This window comes from Amblyomma americanum, chromosome 2 (genome assembly GCF_052857255.1).
Source record: "Amblyomma americanum isolate KBUSLIRL-KWMA chromosome 2, ASM5285725v1, whole genome shotgun sequence".
In the NCBI taxonomy this organism is placed as follows: domain Eukaryota; kingdom Metazoa; phylum Arthropoda; class Arachnida; order Ixodida; family Ixodidae; genus Amblyomma; species Amblyomma americanum.
In genome coordinates, this window is record NC_135498.1 from 172,385,209 (window position 1) to 172,412,627 (window position 27,419).

Here is a 27,419-nt window from a genome sequence, read left to right on the forward strand (position 1 = left end):
GAAAACGCGAGTGCTCTTGGTGCAGTGCCTCGACAAAAGTTGGATTTTCGACTAGTTACGTGCACTTGAGGAGTTGATTTGCCTGCATGCTTTCGAAAGCTCACGTATTTTCGCACGATGCAGTCAAATTTTGTCCAGCAACAACGGCGAGGCTAATCGCGCTTTCGTTTTCGACGCGGCCGGGTTCGACCCCGGCCGCGCGATGCAGGCGAAATTCAATGGAACCTGTGTGCTGTGCGATATCAGTGCGCGTTAAAGAACCCCAGACGGTCGAAATTTCCGGAGCCCTTCATTGCACTTCCCTCAGAGCCACAGTCGCTTTGCGACGTTAAACCACCATAAACCAAGCCAAACTACGGTCGTCAGCTGGCCTCCCTCAGTAAGCGGACGGAATATTCAGCGCATTCCTTCTTTCCCTGCTTTTCTTTCGTTTAAAGAAGCATTACTGCTTATGAAAAGCTCCAGCGAGAGTAAATCTGCGATACCTCCCTTTCTTCTTCAGCCCTTTCTGAGTTGATGGCCGCTGCCCGTGCTGTACGTTGCCAACAAGCAAGACACGAAAACTGTTCTCAGACCTTGAAGGTCCCGAGCGAGAAATGATTTCCACAGCTGCTAACAGAAAGAACGGAAAGTGATTCCTCAAAATAGGTGGTACACTCTTGGCTTCCTTTCGTTCTTGTGGGTCAAAAGTTCGTTCTTTCGGGAGACTGAGTTGCCGCAACCATTAGTCCGTCTCGCGACTAAATGCAGATAGCCTGACAGTTAGTCTAGACGGGAATCATTCCAAGGGCTCTCAACTTCTCGTCAGGAGGGAGCAAGGAAAGGGTTGAACCGTTCAGCCGAAGAGTTCAACAGATGAACGAAGAAAAAACAGCGTGCCGGCAGTAGCAATCCAGCCGCTGCCTCGAAGATTGCGAGACGAGCGTGCTATCCACTAGACCACCGCTACAGCTGCTTCATCCCCCGGAATACAATACAATACAATATACAATAGCAGTATGGAATAGGTACATGGGTAGTACAGGGGTGGTCAAAAGTTCCTAGGCCGCTCCGACCGAGTCATGGGCGATTGCTCTCTCCTGTCGCGGCGCCGACATCGCTGGCGCGCCTCGGCGCGTGCCAGCTTCGAGGGTGCGCGCTCAGAAGGCGTGAGATCCGTCTGTTCTCCGTCAGGTAGTTACACGCAGTGACCGAACGCTCCGCGAGTTCTACCTTGAACGATTAATAACTGGACGCCCCACTCCAGTTGTAACCAACACAGTGCTGTGCGCGTGTGTGATTTAATTCCTCTAAAATGAACTAATCACGCGCACAACCTGGATACATTTCTTATTGTGTAAATAGTTTGTACATATTACTTCTCCCCCTGTCCTCTATTCCTGTCCCCTCACGTCTTTCATTTCATTTCTCCATTCTGCCTGCTGTCCTTTATTTCCGCTGCCCCAGCTCAGGTGCTTCAGTATCGATGGCAGATGCCGGGGCTAGCAAAAATCTTTTCCTTCCTTTTTTACTATTATTTTTTTTAATAAAACCACTACCACCACCACCACCTTGAATAACGAAAGCTGGGAAAAAGCTGTGCGGCGTGTCCCTTCCCTTTTCGCTCTTCAAATGCCGCTGTTGTACAGTACCCCCAGCATGATGCGTTAGTTTACCGAAAACTGCTGTTTTTCGAAAAGTAACGCACGGTGGTGGCTGCCATATACAGTTTAGCTCCGTGTGCTTCTCTGTACTTTTCGGCTTCCTGGTGTACAATACCGTGCGCGTAATTTCACGTGAGCTCTGAGCGGCTCTTTCAGGCATCTGCGTGACTTCTGAAGCGCTGATTTTTGAATTTTCGTTTCATTCCTTGGAAATTGGCAATATATAAACTTGATCAGAATCCGACATGTTCGCTTTTATTCTGGAATAATTCTTTTTCGCTGCAGTCTTGCAGTGCTTTGTCCTAAGCTGTGTGCTAATGCGTGAATTCGGATCCTCCGCGCCGGTAACGCTGGCGAAGTAGCTGTTGTGGCGGAGCAGCTGGCATATGTTGACGCTTCCGCTAAATACTTCGTAACCTCCTATGCAGAACGATCGATCTATTAAAGCTAGTTTTCGGCGCTTGCGCAAGTCTCTCTGTGCTCACGAGCACCAGACGGAAAACTAATGTGATATAATGTCAGGGAGTAAACGCCCCAAGGGTATCAGCTTCTCTACCCGCCATCATATGGCCAATTAAGGTGTTAGACTATGCGTGATGTTCTTGCAACTGCTCTTTGGCTTTCTGATTGCGTGTTTGTCGCGTGATGTCCGCATTGACTCTTCATCTGAGGGGGAGAAATAGTGTTCTGTGACTCCCTCCCCCGGCGTCGCTGTATTTGCGATTGGTGTTGCGCTCGCGCTGTCGAACTCTCGGCATTCGAACATGTCGCGCTGCGTTCGTGACAAGGAGAAAATTTTTTAGCCCCTTTGCAGCCAATCCGACGCATCGACTCGATATGAACAACAGGCGATAAACACGAGAACGGCGTCGCTGCAATAGTTTCGCTTGCACTTCTGCGTCGTCACCCTTGTATTGCACGGCAAAGAACACCCGGCGGTGGAAGCATCAGACCTGTCCCAAGGAGCACAGGTATCAGACTATTATCGGTAATGGATGGTTTCACTTTGGTGCTTTTTTTGTAGGACCGGCCTTTGCCAATACATTTACGATATCAGGGCGATTATCTGCACCGCTGTGGATTTTGCTTTCGCAAAGATAGCGCCTACATCTCGAAGCGCCGACAGAAAGTAATTAACTAGCGATGCGACACTCACGTTTAATCCGATTCGTTGCCCCTAATATAGAAAAGTAAATACCGCCGCCATGGTCCAAATGAAATGCACTTCGAAATCATAGCTTTAGATCTGCACCGTGGTGGCCGATAACTGCCGTGTATTGACGCACAGTGATTTGCAGCCGGTGTCGTGATCCTGCCACACTGCACTCTGCCTTTCGGCGTCATACCTGCGCGATCTTCTTTCCTCGCATCTGCGGCCGCGGGTGGGTGGTGTCTTTACGACGACCACAGCGGTGGAATTTCTGTACTCGCTGCTCGCGGCGCCGTCGAGTGCATGGCGCCGCGACGAGGACTGGCCGCTTGCCACTTTAGAGCCCCGCTTCGCTGCCCAACTGTAGCAACCGTGTACTTACAGCTATGAAATGAAATGAAATGGCGCATACTTTTTTCGTGCAAACCTCAACTCACACTCATGTACGTTTCGAAAAGCGTCGTGTAGGTACATACCGCCGCATGCTCATCTGCCGATCGCTCCGCAGCCACTAGCCTTTCTTGAGGCAGCAGTGTTCGGCTGCGCACGGATAGCGATGGTGTTCTTGTTCACGAACAAGCACGCCTCCTTATTTTTATTTGTTGCCTACTCTCGCGGACTTCATTTGCGAACAGTCACAATTTAATAAGCAGCAGATATGAAAGCTTGTGACTTACAGCGGAGCAGATCATGAAAGCGGGGCTTGAAAATGGTAGTCTTCATATCCTTGCTGCACATGACTTGACATTTAGTCTCTGAAATCTGCACATCGCTACTTCGCCGCGCATTTTGTCTTTCCCCTGGCTAAGCTTCTGTTCCGGAAACCAACGGTCGTCATTGCTCCAGAAAAGTAGAAAAATCGCTTAGGTGCTGGTAAGAATGTATCGATTTCACACCGGTTCTTCGTCGCTTCTTCTCAAATTTATATCTGCCACATTCATGAAGTTGCCTTGAGATTACACGCTATTCAGCCAAGAAATTAAAAAGTAGCTCACAAGGTGCGGACGGTCTAACCCCGGAATGCGCTACAAATTTGCCTTCTGCATTACCAACCCAAAAGTGTTGCCGCGTTAACGAAAGAAGGGAGATTTAATCACGATTCTTTATTTCACCTTGTGAACTACCAGAAATTTTCACTGCCTCCTACCCCTTTTGTTTAAAAAACACCACTCCGCAGCAGAGTCATGTGCTAACGCTCTGCGCAAACGGAATCCTCAATACCAATGAGGATCTTACGGCCAACGCGAATTGATCTGTACTGCGTGGAATGTATAGCGGTGCCATTTTCCTGAATGAGCGACCCGTTAATTTATTAATGCACCTCCTTAGCAGACATTTTAAGAGGTGGATCATTTCATCAGGCTGAATGCGTGACGAGACCTTTCTCTTATACAAAGGACAGATCAACTTCCTTCACTCCTGTTTGTATACTTCAGCAATGGAAAACGTACCTTTTATTTTTAAAACTTTCCAGCAGAAACAGCAATTAAGCGCCAATCATCATGTGTCAGCAAAGGCGCGAATGCTGAATATAAAACCTACCTTTCACCGATCATTCAAAACCAGCGCCCCCTGCGTTTTCGTCTTAATTTGTCAGATATAGTCATGCAGCATAGAGGCGTTTTTTTCTGGAAAGCAAAAGCGAGTAATGACTGAGAATGGACTGCTTCAAACAACGCACCTCCCAGGCCAGAACACATTTTGCGATGGCGTCCATAGTGAGCCCCTGTGCCATGAGTGACACGTCCACACAGGTCTCATTCTGCGCCAGCCCTTCGTCGAGCACTTCCAGCATGTCGTTCACGCAGCCGTTCATTATTTCCGACATGAACTTCATCTTGGCGCCCGAGAAACTCGGGTTCATCACGCTGCGCACTTTCTTCCATTGGTCTCCTGCGCGAGAGAAGTGGGCATCGTCGTTTCGTCTTCGACCTAGTTACCTTAGTGAGCGCCCAAATGTGTGGCGTGGTAGGAAATGTTATGCATGTTATGTTATATTATGTTAAGTTATGCTGTGTTATGTGCGACCTAACCCTTTAAGGTGCCGTTTTACATTTGCAATAAAAAGTATATATTGCCTTCTAAATATTTACCCAAGCCACAAGAAAACCAATTTCCGACTTTTCCAAACAAACACACAGATAGGTAATTCTTTACACTCATTTGCAAAATTTATTACAAACTTTCAAAACAGTTGGAAACTGCAGTATCAAAATTCCAGGATTTGTGATCATAACACGCTAGTAGTTGTAGATTTATTTCCTTTTTCGAAGGTGCGCATGGCGCTAGATCAGGAAAAAAAGTTGAGAATAACATTCCGTTTTCAGTAAATAAACAGTCCTCAGTAAAATAGCGTAGGAGGGGCAACTACTGTTATTGTTTTGGAGAAGCATTATTAGCAGCCTTCTCTAGTTCGTATATAAAACCACCCTATTTGCAATATGAAGGATACTAAAACTGGTTGAAAAAAAAAATAATTTCGATCTTGGACGCGCCCTGAGAAAAGTCTGGCAACTCACAATGTGCACATTTGTGTACAAAGCTCCTTAAACGGTTAACGCCCCAAAACGACAGATTGGTTGAGAGACTCTGGAATAGACGGCTGCGGACTAATTCAGGTAAACTGGAGTTCTCTAACGGGCACCTCACTGCGCACGGGTGTTTTGGTATTTCGGATTCGCTCTCGCATCCTTGCGCCTGTTTTAGGAAATGGGCGGCGGAAGATTTTACAAGTGAGCTCCTTAAACTCAGCTTCTGCGATTGGAGGCCTGACCTGGCGAAAAATTTCAAGCGCGGTAACGCCGATGAGAGCCGCTCGAGAGTCTAAAAACAGATATGGACATAATTCACGGCGAGCTACAAGCACTTAAATCAATGAGGCGTCTACATCTGATACTCAAAAAGTTAAGTAATGCACAGTTAACCGGCTTACCAGTTAAAACATCTCAGCTCTTTGCTACCGTTCTCTCCGGAGTACAATACAATGAAAAAGCGCACTCAATCTTGAGGGCCTCTTATTTGACAATTGCCATCCTTGCTCTTTCACCAAGCGACGGAGCAACATGGAGTGCATTTCATGGCAAGACGCCGCCGGTAATTCGAATCTGGCGTCATACCGGATCCAACTTATCACTAGCGGGCATTGCATTTGCACTGAACTTCCTGCGTGACTCACGGATCAGTTTCGATTTTTTGCGCACAAGTAGCGCTCGATTTCGTCGCGCTGACGACTTTCTCTTCTTTTGAAATGCTTGTAGAGAACCGCCTTCTCTGCGGCTACGAACACCCCTTTTGGCCCTAACAGCCAGACTGTGCCAATTGAAAAGTTATTAAGTAAACGTTAGATAATTATCTTAATAATTAGAAGAATTTCAAATTAACTAACGCCCGCCGTATCTAACAGTTTGTGCAAGATAAATTTTTCTCCCGATTTCAACCACCCTATGTAAACTCATTTTCGAAAACCCACGCCGGAATACCCGGGATACTTCTTGAAGACGCGTATTTAAACTTGTATCTCTATGCATGTGTGTTTGTAACAAGAGTGAATTAGCACGAATTTGCGGCTTCACTTTCCCGATATACCCGCGAGTTATGTGCTTTCTTCCGTTCAATGGCTTTTCCACAAACTTCACGAGATCTCACATTTCATTAAGACGTAAGTTCATTGTTTCGAATCTGCAGTGTTTTGTAAACTGCCTAATATTTGAAAACTCAAGTGGGTATGGTGCTTGTAGATCCATCAAATAAAACACAAAGGCATTATCGGGCATTCAAGGACGAAAAAATTCGGCCGCACTTAAGTTCCGCCCTAAAGGAATGACGCGATAGCGTTAATGGCTCCCTTCAGCAGCTTGAAGTGCTCTTTGCATATTCACTTTGCAGACACGGACACTGTCGAACAAGACTCACAGGCCTCCCTTAAGCCAAGTTGACCGTGCCTTAATCGCCCAGGGGTATCTTGTATCACTCGGTATACAAGGGGCACAGATTCTGTTCCCATCTGGCTCCAATTTTATTTTGAGTGCAATTAGCTTACTTTGCATTTATACATGTCATATTGACGTTTGAGTAATGTTGCGACCTTATATTCACAATTTATGCGGTGTTTTAATCAATTTTAAGATTCTCCGCCCCGCGTCTGATGTCAATACATTTTCGACCAATCCGAATTTTCTCGCACGCCACCGGGTTTTTAGTTCAACGGAAGTCTTAACGCTACCGCGTAAATAATGCTACCAACATGCTAGTACAATAATCAGCGTACCTTTCAGTCCCACCAGACTGGTCTTGAAGGTTTCCACTTCCAGTATCATAGGCATCCTGTCACGAAAAATATGAGCTTCTCTGACAAAGCAGTGCTTGATCATTTCCAGGTCCGACAATACGATGTACGGCAGTTCACCAATGTAGAAGCCAAAAAAATTCCCGTATTTTTGGATCCACTCGCTTATAACCTGCAGTAAGACAACAATGAAGATTGAAAGACATAGTTATGAATCAGTTTGTCCTTTTTGCTCAGGCACCTAAAAGTTGCCGAGATCACAGACTTTTGCCAAACCTATAGACCTTTTCAATATCAGGTCGAAGGGAGGCCATATAGGACACTGAGCTGGGCTCGTAGCATAAGAAATTGTTGGGGATCAAGCTACACCACGTTCAACTAACAGCCCAAAACCCGTTTGCTCTGATGGTTGTGGAGGGGTCTAAAAGCGATAATGGCAACGTGGTGGAGCGCAACCAATGCGCCTGCTTCTTAGGGGAGCCAGAGTCAACTGGGGCGAAATACTAGTCAGAAATGCGATTTTTGGTCGCAAAAGAAATGCACAGGCCGTGATGTCAAGGCGGTTCTGATAGTACGATTGTTACAACCTCGAGTAAATACTAGCCCGTAGACGGCCCAGAGAGTCCCATATGTACGAGTGCTCCACCAATCACCAAGCACATCGCTTGCATGGACTGTGTTGGCATGAGAAAGTAGCTCTTGACAGGGGTGGCCAAAAGCAGTGGCTTCTATCCTACGTCTTTCCTACAGTTTGAACGATGAGACCGAAGTGCGAGGCTACGTGCTAGCTGTGTGGAAACAATTACACTGAACGCTTACTGCAGTTTCTCTTGCGACCATTAAGAGGTTGATAGTTGTAATGGATTGAAGTCGCCGCAAAAGCCTCACAGCTTAGCTAGTTCCTTATGATTACTAAATTTGTGTCTCGATTTTTTGTCTTCGTATACAATAGCGTTAAATGTGAACATATATTCGCCCGTTGGTAAACAGCACAGAGATTTTCTCAACCATTTCAAAGCCGATGTTTTGCGCCATGCTTGCTTACAATACGTTGCATTGAACGCAACACGGAAATCGCTCGGCAGCCGCCAGGGCGTTTAAAATGAATACACATACAGTATGAATATACATACTCAGTTGTTTCGTTAAAACCAGGCTATATGTATTAGCACAAATGATAAATGCCAGGAGTGCTAATTCTGCAAGTCATGCACAGGAAATTTACCTTTGTGAACGCCTAAATGGCTATTATCCTCATTCTCTACTCTGAAACAGCAAGTTTCTTTCGCTTCTGAGATGGCTTAGTAAAGTCGGCTTTGCTTCTGCGAACTAGCTGTTTTCAGTTTTAGTATTGAACCTAGCACATTCCGCATTATTGTTTTCATCAGGTGCTCCTACCTCAAGAGGGTCTCTTCGAAAGTCTTTCCAGTTACCGAATAATATGCTGCTAGATTTGGGTCCCGGAATCCCAAAGCGCTGAAAGAGGCGCTGTTGTCGGCCTCTTTCTCGGATCCAAGCCACGACACCGATGACCATGACGGTTAGGAGAGCGCCCAGCACGCTAGGTGTACTCAGATCCATTTCGTAGAGGGCTTGCTTGACCTGCGAGAACAGTGGGGCACATTTTTCACCATTAGAAAGCGCGCAGCAGTGCACATACTGCAGCTTTTGAATGAACAGACTCTTTCTGTGTAATCCTCACGTCCGCTTTGAAATAAGAATAGAGATTTTATGTGGCGCCACAAAAACTGGCAAGTGCTGGCTGCACTACGCATCTTGCACAATATGTGCCTTTACAGTTTTTAGTAATACCGCAGCGCTGGCCTAGCCCTTTTACCATCTGCCTCGCATGCGGAAGGTGTGGTTCGGCCCCCAGTGCCGCCGGGTACACACCGGTGATACAATGGGTACAAGCTTTCCCCTGCGTAGTGCTCGGCTTTTATATAGTGAAATGCTTGGGAAATAGGTCTTTTATCTCACCCTTACTAAAGAAACAACCTTGTGCAGCTGCGCTCTTTGGCCTCAGATGCCTTTGCGTCATAAAAAACATCATCATCATCTTTTACTGTTTTTAGTATACAGTAGAACCAATAAGGAGACTTAAAGGCTCCGCGAAAATAGCAGCCATGATGAGTTTTGATATTCCAGATTCGCCCGCATAGAATTTGACAAATGTTCAATGAAATTTATGGGAGCACTTTGCCAATCTAAGGTGCAGAAAGGCGAAAACCTTTGGCCTTGCCGACTGCGATTCTAGCTTCGCAGGTTCCCATATCAGTGGCACTCCCAAAGGCTTCTACCTTTCCGCACGTTCAAATTAGACGACGTTGTTGGCGCTTGCGGTCTGCTTCTCTGGACTTCTTCGTCTTCTTTTCTTCTTTGATTTCTGGCTTCTCTTCTGGTGGCACGCAGGTGGCGCCACCAGCACGTAAGCCGTTACCATGACGACCTCGGGTGTCACGTCCCCCTCTCCCTCTGCTATATCGACGTCCGCGCTATATCGACGCATTTGGTTGTTTTCTTTGTTTTTTCTCTATAATTGGCTATAATTAATTAACTAATCGCTCTACAGTTATCAGACCTGGGGTGCGGGTTACATGTTGGCCCCTATATCTAATGCTGCCATTAGTTTTCTGTTATCATGATTAGTGGCCGCGTTATTCGTGGAAGACAGCGTTACACCGGACGCGCGAGTATGAGCCATTAAACGCTTTCGCCTTAATGTAATGATCTACTGCCTGTTGTTAGTGTGCAAATATAAAGGCCTTTCCACGGCCACGGAACAAGACCAGCTGAGTAAGCGTCGAGCTTAAGAGCATCAAGGCGGTCAAAAGAGCAGTTTTTCAAAAGACCCCCGAGAAGCTATGCACGTAAGGTGATCCTACCATGCATTGTAAAAAAATGTGTGTGAAATTACAGGCACTTTATATAAAACTCATTGCCACACGGAAAATATCTGTCATACACACAAGACAGAAAGTTGTTCATGAATAAAACAGACAGTTTCTGTTCTTACAGCAGCTGCACTCGCAGTACCAGTCACGTGGCCGTCCGTTTTAGAAAAAGTGCTTTGAAAGGCATGCAACTCACTATAAATCAGTTTGTACTAGCCTACGCTAAAACAGCGAGCACAGACAATTTTCCGCACGAATTATTATGCAATTTGTACTCTGCAGTCCCTTGCTTTGCTACAGACCAGCTATCTAGTTCACTTTAGTCCTCCATTATTCAAGATGTTCCGTGTCGTACTATCCGCACAGCACATGCGTTTTCTGCATTATTTTACAGATCAGACTATATGCGAAAGAACGTAAGCGCTGGAAATTTCTCATGTTTGGTATGAATAATGTGCTATATTTTCTTTTTTAGTGGCTTGTTGCCAGCTGGTACGGTTATTGTGCAGACAACACATGATCCTGCTCGACTCAATTGGTTGTCGCCGGACACTAACAGCAGTGTACGCGTGCACGCTAGACATCGTGGTCGCTATTTTATGAAATGTTTCTTGCGGTTTTCAAACATACACGTGATGACGACGCTATTTCGAAGGGCCCCAGAGTGCCAGAGCTTGACGCCTGCCGACGGATGCACAAAAATCGCGCAAACTCTGAACCTGGGGTGATCTAGTTAACGAAATGTGCCTTAAAAGTTGGTTGTAAGATTTAAATTTAGAATGTCGTTATTTGGTACCTAATCTGGGTACTTCAGATAGCGGTTTGACATCACTAGAGAGTTTTATTTATGCATATTGAAAGAGCCGCCTACGATTAAAGTGTGACTGTCGGGCTTTGAACCACATTCTATCATAACTGTATTATATTTGCTAAGGTTTCACTACCTTGATTAAATGTTTTAGATAATTTTGCTACGCTAATCTTAAGCCTGTCGTTTCCTTCTAGCAGAGCCATAACAGTTATGAATTTGGGGCAGCTGCACCAAGGAGGAGCCCACAAGGATCTACAGGGCCTGGCACCGGGAGCTCCAGTTCTAATAGTCGCATTTCAAACTTCATGTTTCCACTATTTACTCGGCTGTTCTCTGCTAATAAGCATGATTTTGCGCAAACCAAATATATGGCATAACTCGCGTTGAAAGGACGAGATAATGAAAATATCAGACAAAAAATTACACCAATCATCATTAAGCCATAAACAAAGTCTGGAAAAAATTAAAAGTGGCAACAGAAAAAAGACTTTTCGCAAACATTTTCTATAAGTCATAGCGGAAAACATGTTAAAAAGCAGAAAAAATTTCAAAACAGACAAGAAAAACACAGAAATTTTCTGGAAACGTAGCTTCCAGAAAACTTCTGTACTTTCAATCGAAAAATTTACACACGATTATGATAGTCAGTAATGCGAGATTTGAGCGCAGCTCTGCACACGCCACCTGCCGCCGCTTATAGTATTTTTATAGTATCCTAGACAGACCCCGCTTTCGCTGACTAGGGAACAAATTTTGATATCAAAAATAAAAATGATGCAGAATCAACTACACTCGCTATCTATGAATTGCAAGCGCATTCCGGAATACACTGACGAGGCCTGTGAATCGAATACAACGACGCAGTTTGATTTTTAGTTTTCTTCATTGATCGATACATATTTACCTTTGAAAATAATTACTTCTCTGATCGGGATATCAGTTCCGGAGGAGGCGTATTAATCGGCGTAGCTGATAAATTTGTATCAAACATGGTCGTAATAAGCACTCCCTTGGAACTCATTTGTGTGAAGATAGAACACAACCATAAGAATTTATTGGTGTATGCATGCTACCGATCACATCTAGTTCTGAATCCACACTTAAAGATTATTTTCGTGACGTGTTGAACACTAAATTTGAGGTTACCGCACACCCCGGTAATATTATAAGGCGATTTTAACTTTTCCAAAATAATCTGAGCAACGGACTGCCCGACTGTCATTGAACCATCACCTCAAAGTTTATCCCTCAATTATTTACGCAGTGAGTTTAACACCACGCAGCTAGTTGACAAACCTACCAGGTCGGGCCCTATTTCAGCTAATGTTCTAGACTTCTCACCACAGAACCAGACATTATGCATTCGATAAGAAATTTTCCTGGTTTAAGCGACCATTGCTTCTTGCATTTCAAAATAAAGAGTTCCATATCGCACCGAATTACTCCCAGAGTATCGAAAACTACAGTTTTGGAGCGTTGGGAAACGCTCAGTGAAAACCGTCATATCACTTGTTGATTAATATAACACACCCACGCGCAATGAAGTCTGCTGTTTTGTATTAAAAACTGTATATGCAAACGCATTCGCTGATTCCTGAATGTCTGTTGAACTACCCTTTGTGTAATCGCGAATTTTTCTCTATGGATTCCAATGCCATCGACTCTGTCGGAATAATGGATTTCATTTGCTAAGTAAACATTAATTCGTTCTGTTAGTGACGAAACTAATTCCAAGTTTGCGAAAAATACCGAAGTTTCTTCTCATCTATACTGTTATCGCCCATTCACACGCAGTCAGTCCAGTGTTCCACTTTGCCTCTTGATTAGAAAGTGGAGAATGTGGTCCCTCTATATAAATAAGACTGTGCACATTCCCATCTAATTACAGACAGATCTCATTAGCTAGTATACCCTGTAAGCTTTTAAAATACATAATCCAATCAAATCTTGTCTCCTTTCCCGAATCTATGTCATTCTTTTGCGCCTCTCATCACAGTTTTTATGAAGTACTACTTGTGTGCAGTCCAACTTTTTTTCTTTTACTTATGACATAGCTTCAGACCTTCACTGTAATTGACTCATTGAGTGCACTTCTCTCGACTTCGTCAAGGCATTTGATACGGTTAGTCATCACTTACTATTACTAAAGATCAGCACATATATATTGATCCTCGAATACTAAAATTGATTGAATGTTCCATAACTAACCGTTGTCATTACGTGCTAGCCAATGAGATGGCCTTAGCACCTGGTTTAGTAAAATACGGTGTCCCTCAGGGCACTGTTATGTTCATATTTTTATTCTATATAAATGATCTTCCTGCATGCGTTAACTCTCCTATTAAAATATTTGCTTACGACTGCGTTATTTATCATAAGAACCAAGCCAAGTCACAGTCATGCTTTCCAGTCCGACCTAGATAATATTTCTAATTAGTGCAGCACATGGCTGATGACCTTTAACATATACAAATATAAGCACGTCACGATTTCGCATCGTAATTTCTACTGAAATATCACACTAAAATTAATAACAGTCATTTAGAACATGTTAATTCATGTAAGTATCTAAGACTTCACATAATTATTAGCTTCTCTTGCAGCACCCTTGATAATACATTATTAACAATGCAAATAGAACTGTGACTGCTTACGTCGCGGCGGCCGCGGTGGCTGAGTGTTTATGGCGCTCGGCTGCTGGCCCGAAAGACTCGGGTTCGATCCTGGCCACGGCGGTCGAATTTCGATGGAAGCGAAATTCTAGAGGCCCGTGTACTGTGCGATGTCAGTGCACGTTAAAGAACCCCAGGTGGTCGAAATGTCCGGAGCCCTTCCCTACGGCGTCTCTCAGCCTGAGTCGATTTTGGACGTTAAACCACCCATAAACCATAAATACTTACGTCGCAATCTTTCCCTATCTCTGTTATAACCTAAACTATTTTTATATAACCATCGTGTACGTGCAAAGCTTGAAAATGCCTCAACAATGTGGAACCCAACACAGCATATCCCTATTAATGCGATCGACGCCATTCAAAAGAGGTCTCCTCATTTTATAGTGTCTAATTATCCGTGTACACCTAATGTTTCACTCGTTAAGTTTAACCTCAGTCTAATCAATATAGAAACGAAAAAAAATTATCTCTCTTTCTTACATAATCCGTCCTTGAAGAGCGAACCGATACCTCAACCCTCATACTTATCATCCCGTAAAGATTCCATGCGGTCGAACTATTGTACTTTAAAACTCCTGTTTACTTAAGACTAGCGCACAGTGGAACGGCCTTCCCCCATCGATCATATCTATCGAAGAAACATTACTGTACAGATAAACTGTCAGTGGCCATTTTTTGTAAAAATTTTCATATTCTTAATTTGGAGTGTGCTCTACGTTTCTCCTTGCGAGTTTTGTTTTTTTATTATTTGGTTGTTACCTTTGTTAATTCTTTGGACTTCGTTTTGAATTGTTCCATTTGTTAAACATGGCGCCCACCCTCTCAGTAATGCCCATGAACCATGAGGGCAATGTAATCAATAAAAATTAAATAAATGTCCTCGATGTTGTTGCTGCCATTCTGTTCGGTTTCAGTGTTCAGGCTAAGAGCCTGTGCATACTGAGGTATAGGAAACGTGTTTGGTAGTCTTTAGGTCGACCGTCCTATTAAAGAAGAGGTTGATGACATTGCCCTGTGATGTTTCTGTCACTGTCTTTTGTGTTCATTGTCAGATTATAGGCGTTCTTCGTGCATTCACTGACCACTGGTTTTGTGCTTTGGAAATGTCCACGCTAAAATCGCATATTATGTAAATTGCCATCCATGCATGAGGCGTCTGATGCGCATGAAGGGGTTACGCGGTTGGACTGGACGCTCGGTGATGTCACTGAGCGGTGAAAATGAGGTGGCGTTTTCGGGTAAACGAAACCGTTACTTCTAGAGCGCCAGGTACATATTGGGGCAGCGGCATCCAGGGACGAAGTATATTCTGTAAGGCAATCATCGATGCATCGCCTCGTTCGGATGTCGCGGCCCCCAAGAGCAAACTGGTGCTCTGTATTAAACTGCAAATTGTGTTTTGTTCTTTTTGAGCTGTACTTTATCTTTAGGAAGTAATCCGATTGACGGACAACGGAAATCTATAAAATCCATGCTATTGCACGCAACGGAGCATCATGAATCCGAAAACCTTCAGTTTCTTTTCCTGCCACGAGGTGACGTATTGTATTTCTTGACTGACGAGCCTTTGTGCCACTGCTTTTGGTGCTGTTGCCCTCTTTTTTCTGCATGTGCACAAGCCTTCTTCAGCGGAATTTGAGCGCTCGCGCAACGAATGCATTCAGCCGCCTGTCAGCTCTCGCGTGTGTCGGTTCTCCTATCCCGTTAATTGCGTTGTGTTCTTTCCCACTTTTAAGTCGCCTATTCGCCCAGCAACGTACTTTAGTAATGTTGGCCCGTTTCGAAAGGTAAGAGCAGTTTGCAAATAGGAAGCGAAGCATCGGAAGTGGCAATACACGTGCCTTCTTAGGGCAGGTAGTGTCCTCAGATCCGGACCGTGAGTCTAAAGCAAATAGGAGATTAAGAATTGGGTGTAATGCATTTGGTAGGTACTCTGAGATCAGTAATGGTAGTTTATTAGTATCTTTCAAGAGGAAATTATGTAACCGCCGTGTCTTCCCATCACTCACCTATTGGGCAGAAACGTGGAGGTTAACGAAAAGGGTGGAACCTAACTTGAGGGAAGGAAACAGGAAAAGTACAAAGTAAAACACGTTGACAAACGCGAGATATTGATGTTCTTGTCGAAATCGAGAAGAAATGTTAATGGGCAGGGCATGTAATGCAAAGGAAAGATAACCGATGGTCGTTAAGGGTAACAGAATGGATTCCAAGAGAAGGCAAGCGTAGCGCGGGGTCTGCAGATGGTCGCGTGAGTAGACGAGGCTAGGATATTTGTGGGCATAAAGGCAGAGGAAAGGATTGATTCGAGGCATACAGGAGGGAGCTTTGTCGTGCAGTGGGTGTAGTTAGGCTGAATGTCATGACAAAGTTCATAACTCGGGGACTGGCGCGTAGATTCCGCGCCCTATGTCATTGTTGTTGAAAAATGTTGGTGGTTAAACAAGGTATTGTTGGAAAACATTATCAAATGACTTCAAGAAGCAATGTAGGCGTGCTGTACTCTTAAGAAGCGTGTGAAGGCATGGTCGTGGATGTCATTTATGAAACATTTAAAATCGAACATGAATTTTCAGCCACAGAAATTTGTCTTTGAGAAAAAAGTCCAGCACTGTGCCGCTGATGTTGCATGATGAATTAGACAACAAGACGGCTTTTATTTTGCAATGTGTCCAGAATGCAACGAATTTCTATGCATGAAATAGTATTTCCGGTTTTGCGAAATCGAGGTTAACATTGTAAGAGAACCATCAATCCGGAACTCAATCCGGAACTCATGCCACCTTGGAGCACCAACTGAAGTTCGAACTTCTTCCTATCAGTATCGCCCCTGGCGGGAATGGAACCAACATCGGCGCGAATAGAGCACCTTCGTTTCTCAACACCTCTGGCCCCTCAGAGTTCGTCAAAATCTCTCCTGATAAGTGCTATCACTAGTGTGCAGCACTCGCTAACAACTAAGTGGTCTTCCCTGTCGTCAACCTTATATCCTTCTTTCTATGCTACCGGGAGTAATAGTGGAACTGTCGCCAGGCAGCGGAGACGGAATGCCATAAGGTACCAGAAAGGCTGTCCTATGTCGGCAAGTCCCGCATTTGTGCAGCCAAGAAAGAATGAATGTGAATTATGGACCAAGGCTCGCGCCGAAGAGTAGTGGGTGAACACTACGGGACGTGGACGGAGTGGAGACAACAAATTCTTTGGATGCATATATCTTAGCGAAAAGCTTCACTAAGCTATGCTAAAGCAGCCTTGGCGTAGGCCGGAGAATTACCTTGAACGACCTTCAGCCCAACTATGTTAGCCGTGTATGACCATATCTGGTACAGTTATGGTGTCGAACCCTTGACCCCTGATCTTGACCCATGACCTTTAGCTAATATTTGACCTCTAACATTCACTTGACTTCTGACCTTTGACATTGGGTGACTTCGGGTTATCCTTTGACCTTATGAACATCCGATGGGGTGGTGTGAGGCCACGTGATGACATCCGATTGTGTTGTTGTTAAGACCATGTGATACTACGTCGTAGCGACGTGGTCGTGTGGGTATAATGGAACGGCTGTCGCGAGCGTGTACCGGAGCTGCCATGGAGGAGCCTCAGACGCTTAGCAAGCGCGCTTGCTTTTCGCTGAATTCCAGACTTAGCCAAGCTAAGCCACTGCCAATTTTTTTTTCTTTGAAGTACTGCGATGACTTATTGTGTGCATGAGAAACAAGGTGGAGCTCACGTTCAGCAGCTGAAAAATTTATATTTGAATTATTTTGCTTTCATGCTACTTCGGTTTCGATTTCAAAGCCGAACGGTGACAGTGACGTACAAGACGCGTTCAGGTCCCTCTCGGCTTGCAAAAAAGTGCGATATAATCGCTGGTTGTTTATTTTTTGTCATTACAACTTTTGAGCAGGATCGTACAAGATTTGATGGGAATTAAAACGGAAAAACAGCGAAAAGCACTGTTTTTCTATGCCTCACGTGGCCTTCACGCGTGTTGTACAGATGTTTAACTGGCATGATTTTTGCATCCCTAATTGCACCTCATAAAAGGCTTCTCTCGGCTAAACCGCTACCATATTCATACTGCAATTTCATGTGTGTGGTAGCATTTGGTGGTTAATTTTTTTCACACTATGCTTAGGTAGAATGATTACCAGGTTAAATAAAAACTATTGTCTTCATCGTCTGCGGCTACGAAGAGCCAGAACAAGGGGGATACGTAGCAATGCTTCTGGTGGCGCAAGCGCGGTTGTATATCATGGATGGAGAGGTAGTTTACCCAGAGGAGGAAGTGAGATTAACCAGAGCCACTGCTGTGTGTGCCGCTTATTTTGGTTTGCCATAGCTGCAGACAATGCGGATTTCTAGTAATGTTGACACAGTCAGACAAGTACCACTCAAGCATTACATAAAAAAAATGGACCACCAAATGCCACCACACGCGTCAAGTTATAGCATGAATATGCAACCGACTAAGCCGAGAGAAGCCTTCTTGAAGGTGCAATTAGGAATGCTAAAATCACGCCAGTTAAAGTTTTCGCCGAATGTAAGTCAGAGCCATCGTTTGGCTGTTGAAACTGAAACCGAAGCAGCATGAAAGATAAAAAATCCAGACATAAATTATTTATCGCTTGTTCGCACAGCCGACATTCCTTTTTGTGTTTCCTGATAGTGCTACGCAACGTTATAAAGGAAGAAAACACTAATAAAATTTGGCGTCTCCATTCATTTAGGCAGCGATTTCAGAGATTAGCGCTCAGCGCACTGACCAGGATGCACCGCAGAAGCGGGCGAAGCCGGCAGCACGAAGAAAAAGAAACGAACGCGATGTATACCTCAATGCGGCAGGCATTGCTTGTGAGCCTATCGGGATTTTCCTCTATTATTTCTACACTCTATCCTTACGCCAAATCTCGATGGCAAGGTAAGTTATTTCGTTATTTCGTTTCATTACCACAGATGATGAAACATACGATCCAACAGTTCATTATTAACAGTACCATTGCGTACAATCGCCGAGCGGTGACCTGCCACCAATTCCAGCAGCATGTGTGCAAAGCCTACTTGCCACCGGTCTTTCACATCCCGCTGAACATGTATAAGTGCAGCAGGGACATGTGCGGACAGTCTGACTTTTCCCATAAAGATAGTGTTGTAATGATGTAAAGAAAACGAACATAGATTTGTAGCTTTCTTAAAACTCCCATTCAGTTCATGTTTATTAGAACACAAAATACAGAGGAACTCTTCGTCCATAGGAACGATAATAAAATGTTCTTGCCTTCTGAATGAGCTTACAGCTTGCGCAGCGTAAGGCTTAATTGCGCTGCGTAGCTGCTTAGTAGGCAATTCCATTTTGTTTTGTGCTTAGGGAAAATTTAAACCAAGTGCGCGTTGCTTTCTCTATCGTTTCATGAATCTGTGTGAAGTCTTTTGTAGCTTCCTAAAGAGCGACACAACGCAGGAAATGTTGTCTGAATTTTCTCCTGAGAGTAACCTATGATGGAATGGGATATATGTTCAAAAAATAGTAGGAAATTCTTTTTCCTTATAGTATATCAAGCCGCGTACATGAACATCAAATATGGGTTTTTGTGATCACTTCTCCGCACAGCTCTCATGTCGATGTTTCTTCTTTTGAACGAATAAAAGGATGTGTAAGGTGTGTGTGTCAAATGCGAAGGCGACATAAAATAACTTCGATCAATCGCTCTTGATATGAGCATCACTTAAATTCTGCTGTGATAGGTTTTTCTAGGTGTAGCTTATTTGCATCAGTATTTAATTTAGACTGCCATTTGGCTCTCACCTTAGACTTTACTAACATAATTACATGACCGCAGCGGTGGGCTAGTGGTCTGAGCATCCGCATCGCATGCGGTAGGTGCGGGGTTCAATCCCCGGTGCCGCTAGGCACCCACCGGTGATGCAATGAGTACACGCTTTCTCCTGGTTTGGCGCTCGTCTTATTCAGAGTGAACTGCTTGGGAAACGGATCGTTAACCCTACCTTGAGTAGACGAGAAAAACTGTGTGCCATGGCGCTCTTTGGATACAGATGTCCATGCGCCATAAAAATACATCATCAGGATCAACATGATTACATCTTTGCAAAGAATGTTACCCTTTTTTATTTCTTTGTTCTTTGTGTCGAGCTTGCGTAGCACATCCGTCAGCTTTTTCATTAACACTGATTCCGACTTGGCTTGGAACCCAGCAAGGTTTTATAGAGTGGCCTTGTGTTGTGGCTCTTGTAATGTTGTGTATGATGTCACCAATTACTGGTGCAACTGCATTGCTATGGTGGACTGAGATGAGTGCGCTCAGATAACCTGTGTAACTTGATACGGTTCTTAATGTTTTCAGTTATTATATTTACGTGACATTAAGCAGTGGAAATAGGTGTACACTGTGGTAGCCGTACTGTTTCTTCCCAATCGTTTTGTATTACGGCACTTCCGACATATTGTGCTGATTTTGAACCATCGGTAAAAAACAATGCATATTTCCCGCATTTTTCATTTAGTGCTTCTTATTCTGGTAATATATGTTCATGCGGCACTTGATCGACTTACGCCGAGCATGTGATGCTTTCGGTACTTCCGAGTTGTTCATTCATTTGTGTGCTCAAGTTAGCCCAATAATGCGCTCATTTAGAAACCCTTTACCCTGCTAGTCCATTGTCCCCGGCTTTGTCACCATTACACAATTTCTGGAGGATCTGCTGGGTGACGAATGTCCTTCGCCCGCGTGCCTGGAAGCCGCCACGGCAGCCCGAGCTGTCCAGGAAAAGTGGACGCCGGGAGAGTTAGGAAAGTCGCCCCCACCGAAGATGAACTGCAAAGCAGCTGCCATCTCAAAAGGCTGCCTCCTGTACACGGACTACTACCGGACCGCAGCCGAGTGCAGAACGACTCAGCGTCGAAGTCAAAACATCACTACGACACTAGACGCGATTATTGAGCGACAGCCCCGAATTCCGCCCATTTTCAATGGCTCACCAGAAGAGTATTCCGAAGAAAGGCTGGAGGCGCTTGGAGCATGTGGCCACGTTCAACATTTAGGATGACGAGACGAAAGTAAGGCATGTTTTCTGCGCCCTTTAAGGCCCAGCCTGAATTTCGTACGAAAACCGCGTCGCTTCTCGGGCGACATGGGTACTGTTCAGGCACGAGTTCCTGAAGACATTCACAAGCGTTGTCCAGAAAGAAAGAGTGCAGATGCTTTGCAGTCACGAATCCAACATTCCAGTGAGACAGTGACTGCATGCGTAGAAGAAATGAAGCGCCTTTTTCGACGCGCCGATCCTGATATGAAGGTGGAGCTCTTGATGCCAGGTGCTAAGGAGGCACTTTTCGCCGGTCTGAGGGCAGGAGTGCCACACGGTTCACTTCAAGACATTGTTGACGAGCGAGGAAAACGGTGATATAGGAAGAAGGCGTCCTGCCTTCTTCTAAAATTTCTTGAGGACACTGAATTGTACTAAAATGGTGACCGCAGCAATTTATTAGAATTGTTGTTGTCAGTCCGCCTGGTGGTATGGCTATGCGAAGTAGCAGGTCTGTGCCAAAACTTTGGCAAACAATATTGAAGTATCGCCACGGTGGATCAATTGCCAGACAAATAATTGCTAGGTCAACCGCACCACTAGATAAAAACTGTGCTCAACTCAACTCATTAATCATATCGGAGCCTGTATGGTTACTCACTTCATATCTCTGGCAGCTGAGAAATCTTCCTTCGCTATCTATACACAATGCCAGGCTGCTAGCATGCAAAGTCCTATGTCGGTGTTCTTTATGGGAATCGTAAGAGACCCCTGCCGCAACATCTAGTCTCTAGAAGAAAACGAAAATCTAACACCAGCCACTACTACTACCTGGGCCGTTGCTTGAGCAAATGTATGAATAAAAATTACGGATGGCACTTCAGAATAGTAACGCGTTTTGAATCCGAAAGCATTGCTGTTATTTTAATTTAATTTATAATTTTCGTTTGAATGTATTTTTAATTAACTTTCTTACTTTCTAATGACAAAAATGCTCATACAGTCTGTGGGGGTTGAATTGGGGAGATAAGCACGTTCTCCCCACTCAATCGCGGCTGACACGGTTCAAAGCCGCCCGGACCCCACCCCATGATCGCGTACGCTACCGAGCGCACGCCAACCACGGCGGGCCTTGCTCTGAGGGAACAAAGGAACGACACATTGGCTGACACAAACAGGCATTTATTGCTACAGAAACAATAATGCCAGCTAGCAACAAGGTACGCTAATGAATCGAGGTCGTCCGACTCACCAGCAAGGTTCCGAGCGAATGTTCGCCCGCGCTAGGGCAAGGGATATAAACTCCGCAGGCCGGACGGAACGAGTACAGGAGCCTGTCTCCCCGTCGCTTCTTCGCCCCGCCGGCGAACAGCGGAGCCGCGAGCGACACGTCCGCCCGGTGCCGACAATCCCAGCCCAACCCTCTCTCCCGCGCGCTGGCTTTGGCAGTCTCCCTCGCAGCGATGCTGGCGCCCTCTCTTGCCAGTTAATGTAACTGACAAGGGAATGCGGTCAGCCTGAGCGGACGTGTCGCTCGCGGCTCCGCTCTTCGCAGCGACGGGGAGACAGGCTCCCGTACTCGTCCCGTCCGGCCTGCGCAGTTTATATCCCTTGCCCTAGCGCGGGCGAACATTCGCTTGGAACCTTGCTGGTGAGTCGGACGGCCTCGATTCATTAGCGTACCTTGTTGCTAGCTGGCGTTATTGTTTCTGTAGCAATAAATGCGTTTGTGTCAGCCAATGTGTCGTTCCTTTGTTCCCCCAGAGCAAGGCCCGCGTGGTCGGCGAGAGCTCGGTAGCGTACGCGATCACGGGGTGGGGTCCGGGCGGCTTTGAACCGTGTCAGCCGCGATTGAATGGGGAGAACGTAATTATCTCCCCAATGCAAACCCCACAAGTCGTAAGGAAACGCATATACTAGTTTCACCTTTGGCCGCCAAAAAGCAACGTGGATTTGTCGCGTATGGCTTGCGTGCCCATCTGCCACTCTGAAGTAATGGGTTCTCCTCCCCGCAACTTCCACAACTTTTCATTTTTGTTCTCTACCTGGGTGACGTCGCCAGGGATTTTTGTGACCACTTTTGCGCTCAACGACGACGGCACCTGGTTTCTTTGCCGATGACCCATAAAATGTTTTCGCATTGAAACGCCGTCGAGATCCGAACGCACGTGCACGAAGGGCAACACGCAAGTACCACTGCATTGAACTACGTTACAGCGTTCAACAGAACGACCCTGGAAACTTCTCCGAACAGTGCAGCACTTGGCAACAGCATAAATACGGGGCAACCGTCGGCGCAACTACATACTGCGCGCAGAATGCCGAAACAAGTGAACGGCGAACGTCCAAGGACGCCAGAGTCTGCTGCGCTAAACGACACAGCCTGAACAACGTGTCATTTTTTTTCTACTTGCAGAGAAATGATGTCCGACGCACAACACGCCACTCCGTGGTCAGTAGAAAACGAAAAAAACATAACACGCCGGCGAAAAATATATCACTGGAATGCAGGCTGCCAACAAGACGAGTGCCGAACGCTCAGCGACGCGCGCACGTACCGAATGGGGGCTTTGTGCGCAAAATGACACCCGTATTTGCTGCAGCGTCTGCTCATGTGGGCGGAATTTTTCGCAAGCCACGGACCAGAGCTGCGTAGATGCCATTTTGTGCGTGTCTTTTATTACCTGCCCCGTGTGCTTTCTTGAGACTCAGCGGCAGGAGAAGCGCGCAAGGCTAGTTGAACAACGTCGATCGTCTGAAACACCGATACTGTCCACAGCAGTGTCTCAGTGGTTAGCCCTCCTTACCCATGGCTAGTTGCATCTAAATACGTACCAAAGCCCATGATCATTAGTTTAGGAAAATAAAAAATAGAGTGGAGTGCTTTGGGCCACTATTGTCAGGTCATGAATAGAAGCTTACCATTATGCCGCAACAGAAAAGCAGAAGCATATAGGATTGGGCAAGTTGGTCACGCAAGCTAAAGGGAATAATGGCACAGCATCAAGCGAAGAGGACAGCAAACGCACGGTCGCAGAAAGATCTGCGCCTTCTCGGCTGACGTCAGCGATTGTGCGTTTGTGTGCTCTCCTGCTGTCCTCGTCACTTGATGCTGCGCCATTATTCCCTTTAGGAAAGTAGAAATTTTGTAAACGGTGTAACCTCTCGCTGCTTACCTGCAAGCTGAGCAAAGGGCCTGAAATTAAATTGAAGACAGCGCGGCGAACTATCGAGAGGAAAGTGTTAGGAATAGCGTTAAGAAACAGGAAGACAGCACACTGTACTAAGAAATAGACGTCGGTTTATGACATCTTAGCAGATAAATTGTGGTCGGCCGTGGTAATGAAGGGAAGAAAAATGTCCGAGAGGCCAAGTTGGTGGGCGAGTTTGGGACGATATTCCATGACTAGGCAGGAACCATGTGTCTCTCGCAAGGGCAATTATAGAAGCGCTTATGCTAGCAAGACTTCCGGAAGAATGTATTAGTGTACCCTCTATAGCATTGTCAGAAGAAATTTGTTATCTAGGTTGCAAATGTTGACGTGTGTACTTTCACAATTTTTTTTACGCATGACTTGTGTGCATCACTTTCCTTTTCTGGCCGCAAGCTGGGTACATTATCCGGCTGGTAAGCCAATACAAATTCAATTTGTGTGCCTACATGTTCCTTTCTTCTATGTCCCGTTCGTGGCACTGTAGGTATGGAAAGTCAAAAGTAGTTGGGGTGGCAGACGGTCAGATGGACTGATGACTTTAGAAAGTTTACAGGGATAATCGGCTTCAGCAGGTGCAGGACAGGTTTACCGGAGATCAGTGGGTGCATTGGACGTAACTGGGTGGATAAAGAAAATGATGACGGTGATATAAAAAATTGAGTTACAGTTTACAACTCGTATTACGCCTGGCAAATCGCTTGACTTGTGCTCAAATGCAGCAGGGACGCAGAGCAGGAAATTCCATGAAGCCCAGCTGCCAAGTGAAATTTATTACGATGGGCAAGGAAATATATAAGCAGCAAATATAAGGCGGGTGGAAAAAAACCAGAAATATTCCAAGCTCCAATTTCAGCTTTTAATAATCGTCAAAGAAAAATTATGGGTTAATTAAACACTGAGATCGGACAGGTGTAAAGAATCATTATCAAAGCCATACAAAATGTGAGAAGAAAAGTTACAAGGCTCTAAAAACCCGAAACGTGGGCAATGGGGCAAGGTAAAAGTAGAGGAAACGTAGAATCTCTGCAGAAGGTCCAAACAAACAAAACCCTTTAACGTCATTAGGATTTCTGAAGTGTGACGAGACCACCTTACCACGAATGAAAATACCACATTATCAATTATCATCATCATCAGCCTGACTACACCCACTGTAGGGGAACGGCCTCTCTCATGTCTCTCCAATTAACCCTGTCCTTTGCCAGCTGCGCCCACCCTATACCTGCAACCTTCCTAATCTCAACCGCCCACCTAACCTTCTGCCGCCCTCAGCTACGCTTGCCTTCTCTTCGAATCCACTCTGTTAACCTAAGGACAAGCGGTTATCTTGCCTTCAGAGTACATGCCCTGCCCCATTTCTTCCTCTTGATTTCGACTAGGATGTAATTAACACGCATTTGTTCTCTCACCCACTCTGGCCGCTTCCGGTCTCTTAAAGTTACACCTATCATTTTCCTTTCCATGGCTCGCTAAGTTGTCCTTAACTTAAGCTGAACCCTTTTCGCCACCCTCCACGTTTCTGCCCTGTAGGTGCGTACCGGTAAGATACAGCTATTGTACACTTTTCTCTTCAGGAATATTGGTAACCTGCTATTCATAATTTGAGAGAACCTGCCGTATGCACTCCATCCAATTCTTATCCTTGTAGTTATTTCCCTCTCATGAACCGGATCAGCTGTCACTGCCTGCCCTATGTAGAGGAATTCCTTTGCCTGATCTCGGTAATCAGAACCGACAACGCACTCCCTCACCAGAACAGGATTTGGCCACCCTGGTGCAGAACTTGGCCACAACCTTCCATAAACAAACCAATTAACCGTCGGCCCTCATTCTCCAGCGGCTGCGAAGCAACTGACCAAGGCGGCGGTCAGACCTGTGATATAGCGGAGGGTGTTAAGAATCTCTGGCTCCGGACAGGCCGCCATTGGAATCGGAACCTGGCAACGTTTAAAGCAAGAACCTTATATAGTGAGGCTAGCCTAGCAGTGCTGTTGGAGGAACTAGCGGGAATTAAATGGGATACAGTACTAAAGGACGGACACATACTGTGCTATCGCGGATTAGCGGATAGACGAGAACTTGGTGTGGATTTCCTCATTAATGAGGATATAGCGGGCTACGTTGAGGAGTTCTATAATATTTACTAAATAATGGCAGCTATCGTAATTAGGCTTAATCAGAGGTACAAGCTAAAGGGGGTGCAGGCCCACGCAACTACATCTAGTCATAAATAACAAACTGTTGAAAGCTTCTATGAAGATATGGAATCGGCAATGAAGAAATTAAAAACAAAGTACACTGTACAGATGGGCGACTTCAATGCGAAAGTGGGCAAGAAGCAGGCTGGCGACCAGGCGGTAGGCGACTATGGGATAGGTTCCTGGAACAGCAGGGGAGAGCTATTAGTAGAGTTCGCAGATAGAAACAATTTACGCATCATGAATACCTTCTTCCGCGAACGAGAGAACAGGAAGTGGACCTGGAAGAGCCCTAATGGTGAGGTCGGAATGAAATTGACTTCATACTATGTGCTCACCCTGGTATCGTGCAGGATGTGGAGGTCCTAGGAAAGGTGCGTTGTAGCGACCACAAAATGGTAAGTTCTCGAATTAGCTTAGACTTGAATAGGGAACGGAAGAAGCCAGTAAAGGGAAGTCTATTAACGAGCTAGCGGTAAAAGGAAAAATAGAGGAATTCAGGTAATCGCTGCAGAACAGATATTCAGCTTTAACTGAGGAAGGCGATCTTAATGTTGATACAATGAAAGATAATTTGACAGCTATCATTACGGAGTGCGCAGCAGAAGTAGGCGGTAGGACGGCTCGACAAGATACTGGCAAGCTATCTCAGGAGACGAAAGATATGATTAAGAAACGCAAACATGACCGCGTCTAATCTTACAGACAGAATAGAACTAACAGAGCTATCGACGTTAGTAAAAAAAACACAAGGTAGCCGACGTATGGATATGGAGAGAATCGAGCATTCTCTAAAGAACGAAGGTAGCCTAAAAGCGGTGAAGAAGAAACCGGGTATGGGAAAAACGAGATGCATGCTTTAACAGACAAACAGGACCATGTCATTAGCAATATGGATAAGATTGTTAAAGTAGCCGAAGATTTGTACACAAATCTATACAGTAGCCGATGCAATCAAGACGTTAATGATGGAGACAGTAGTGCACAGCTGTGCGTCATCCCTCCAGTAGGACATAAAGCTAGGAAATAAAGCAAGCGTTAGGAGCAATGCAAAGGGGAAAAGCAGATGGTGAGGATCAGGTAACAGCAGATCTGTTGAAAGATGGAGGGGAGATTGTGCTTCAAAAACTAGACACCCTGTATACGCAATGCCTTATGACTTATACCGTACCAGAAGCTCGGAAGAACGCTAGCATTATCTTAGTTCATAAGAAAGGAGATGTCAAAGACTTGAAAAATTACAGGGCGATCAGCTTACTGTCTGATGCCTACAAGGTATTTACTAAGGTCATATCTAATAGAGTCAAGACAACCTTGACTTCAATCAACCAAATGAACAAGCAAGCTTTCGTAAAGGATATTCCACAAGAGATCATATTCACACTATCAATCAGGTGATAGAGAAATGCGCAGAATATAGCCAACTCTTATATATACCCTTCATTGATTACGAGAGAGCATTTGACTGTGGAAATCTCGGCAATCATAGAGGCATTGCGGA

The 27,419-nt window shown here is 45.2% G+C and overlaps 1 protein-coding gene across 4 annotated transcripts in view; it reads right to left on the reverse strand.

The window, feature by feature from the left end:
- LOC144122003 (cytochrome P450 3A24-like) overlaps positions 1-27,419 on the reverse strand; it is a 45,380-nt gene that overhangs the window by 12,714 nt on the left and 5,247 nt on the right. For 3 of the 4 annotated variants that reach the window (XM_077655498.1, XM_077655499.1, XM_077655500.1), the window contains 3 exons: positions 8,477-8,680; positions 7,061-7,250; positions 4,475-4,686 (listed from right to left, as the gene is read on the reverse strand). In XM_077655498.1, the coding sequence (XP_077511624.1) occupies positions 4,475-4,686; positions 7,061-7,250; positions 8,477-8,680 (606 nt within the window). Of the gene's footprint in view, positions 1-4,474; positions 4,687-7,060; positions 7,251-8,476; positions 8,681-21,757; positions 21,871-27,419 lie in introns of those variants that run through there. The other variant, XM_077655502.1, reaches the window with a different exon arrangement.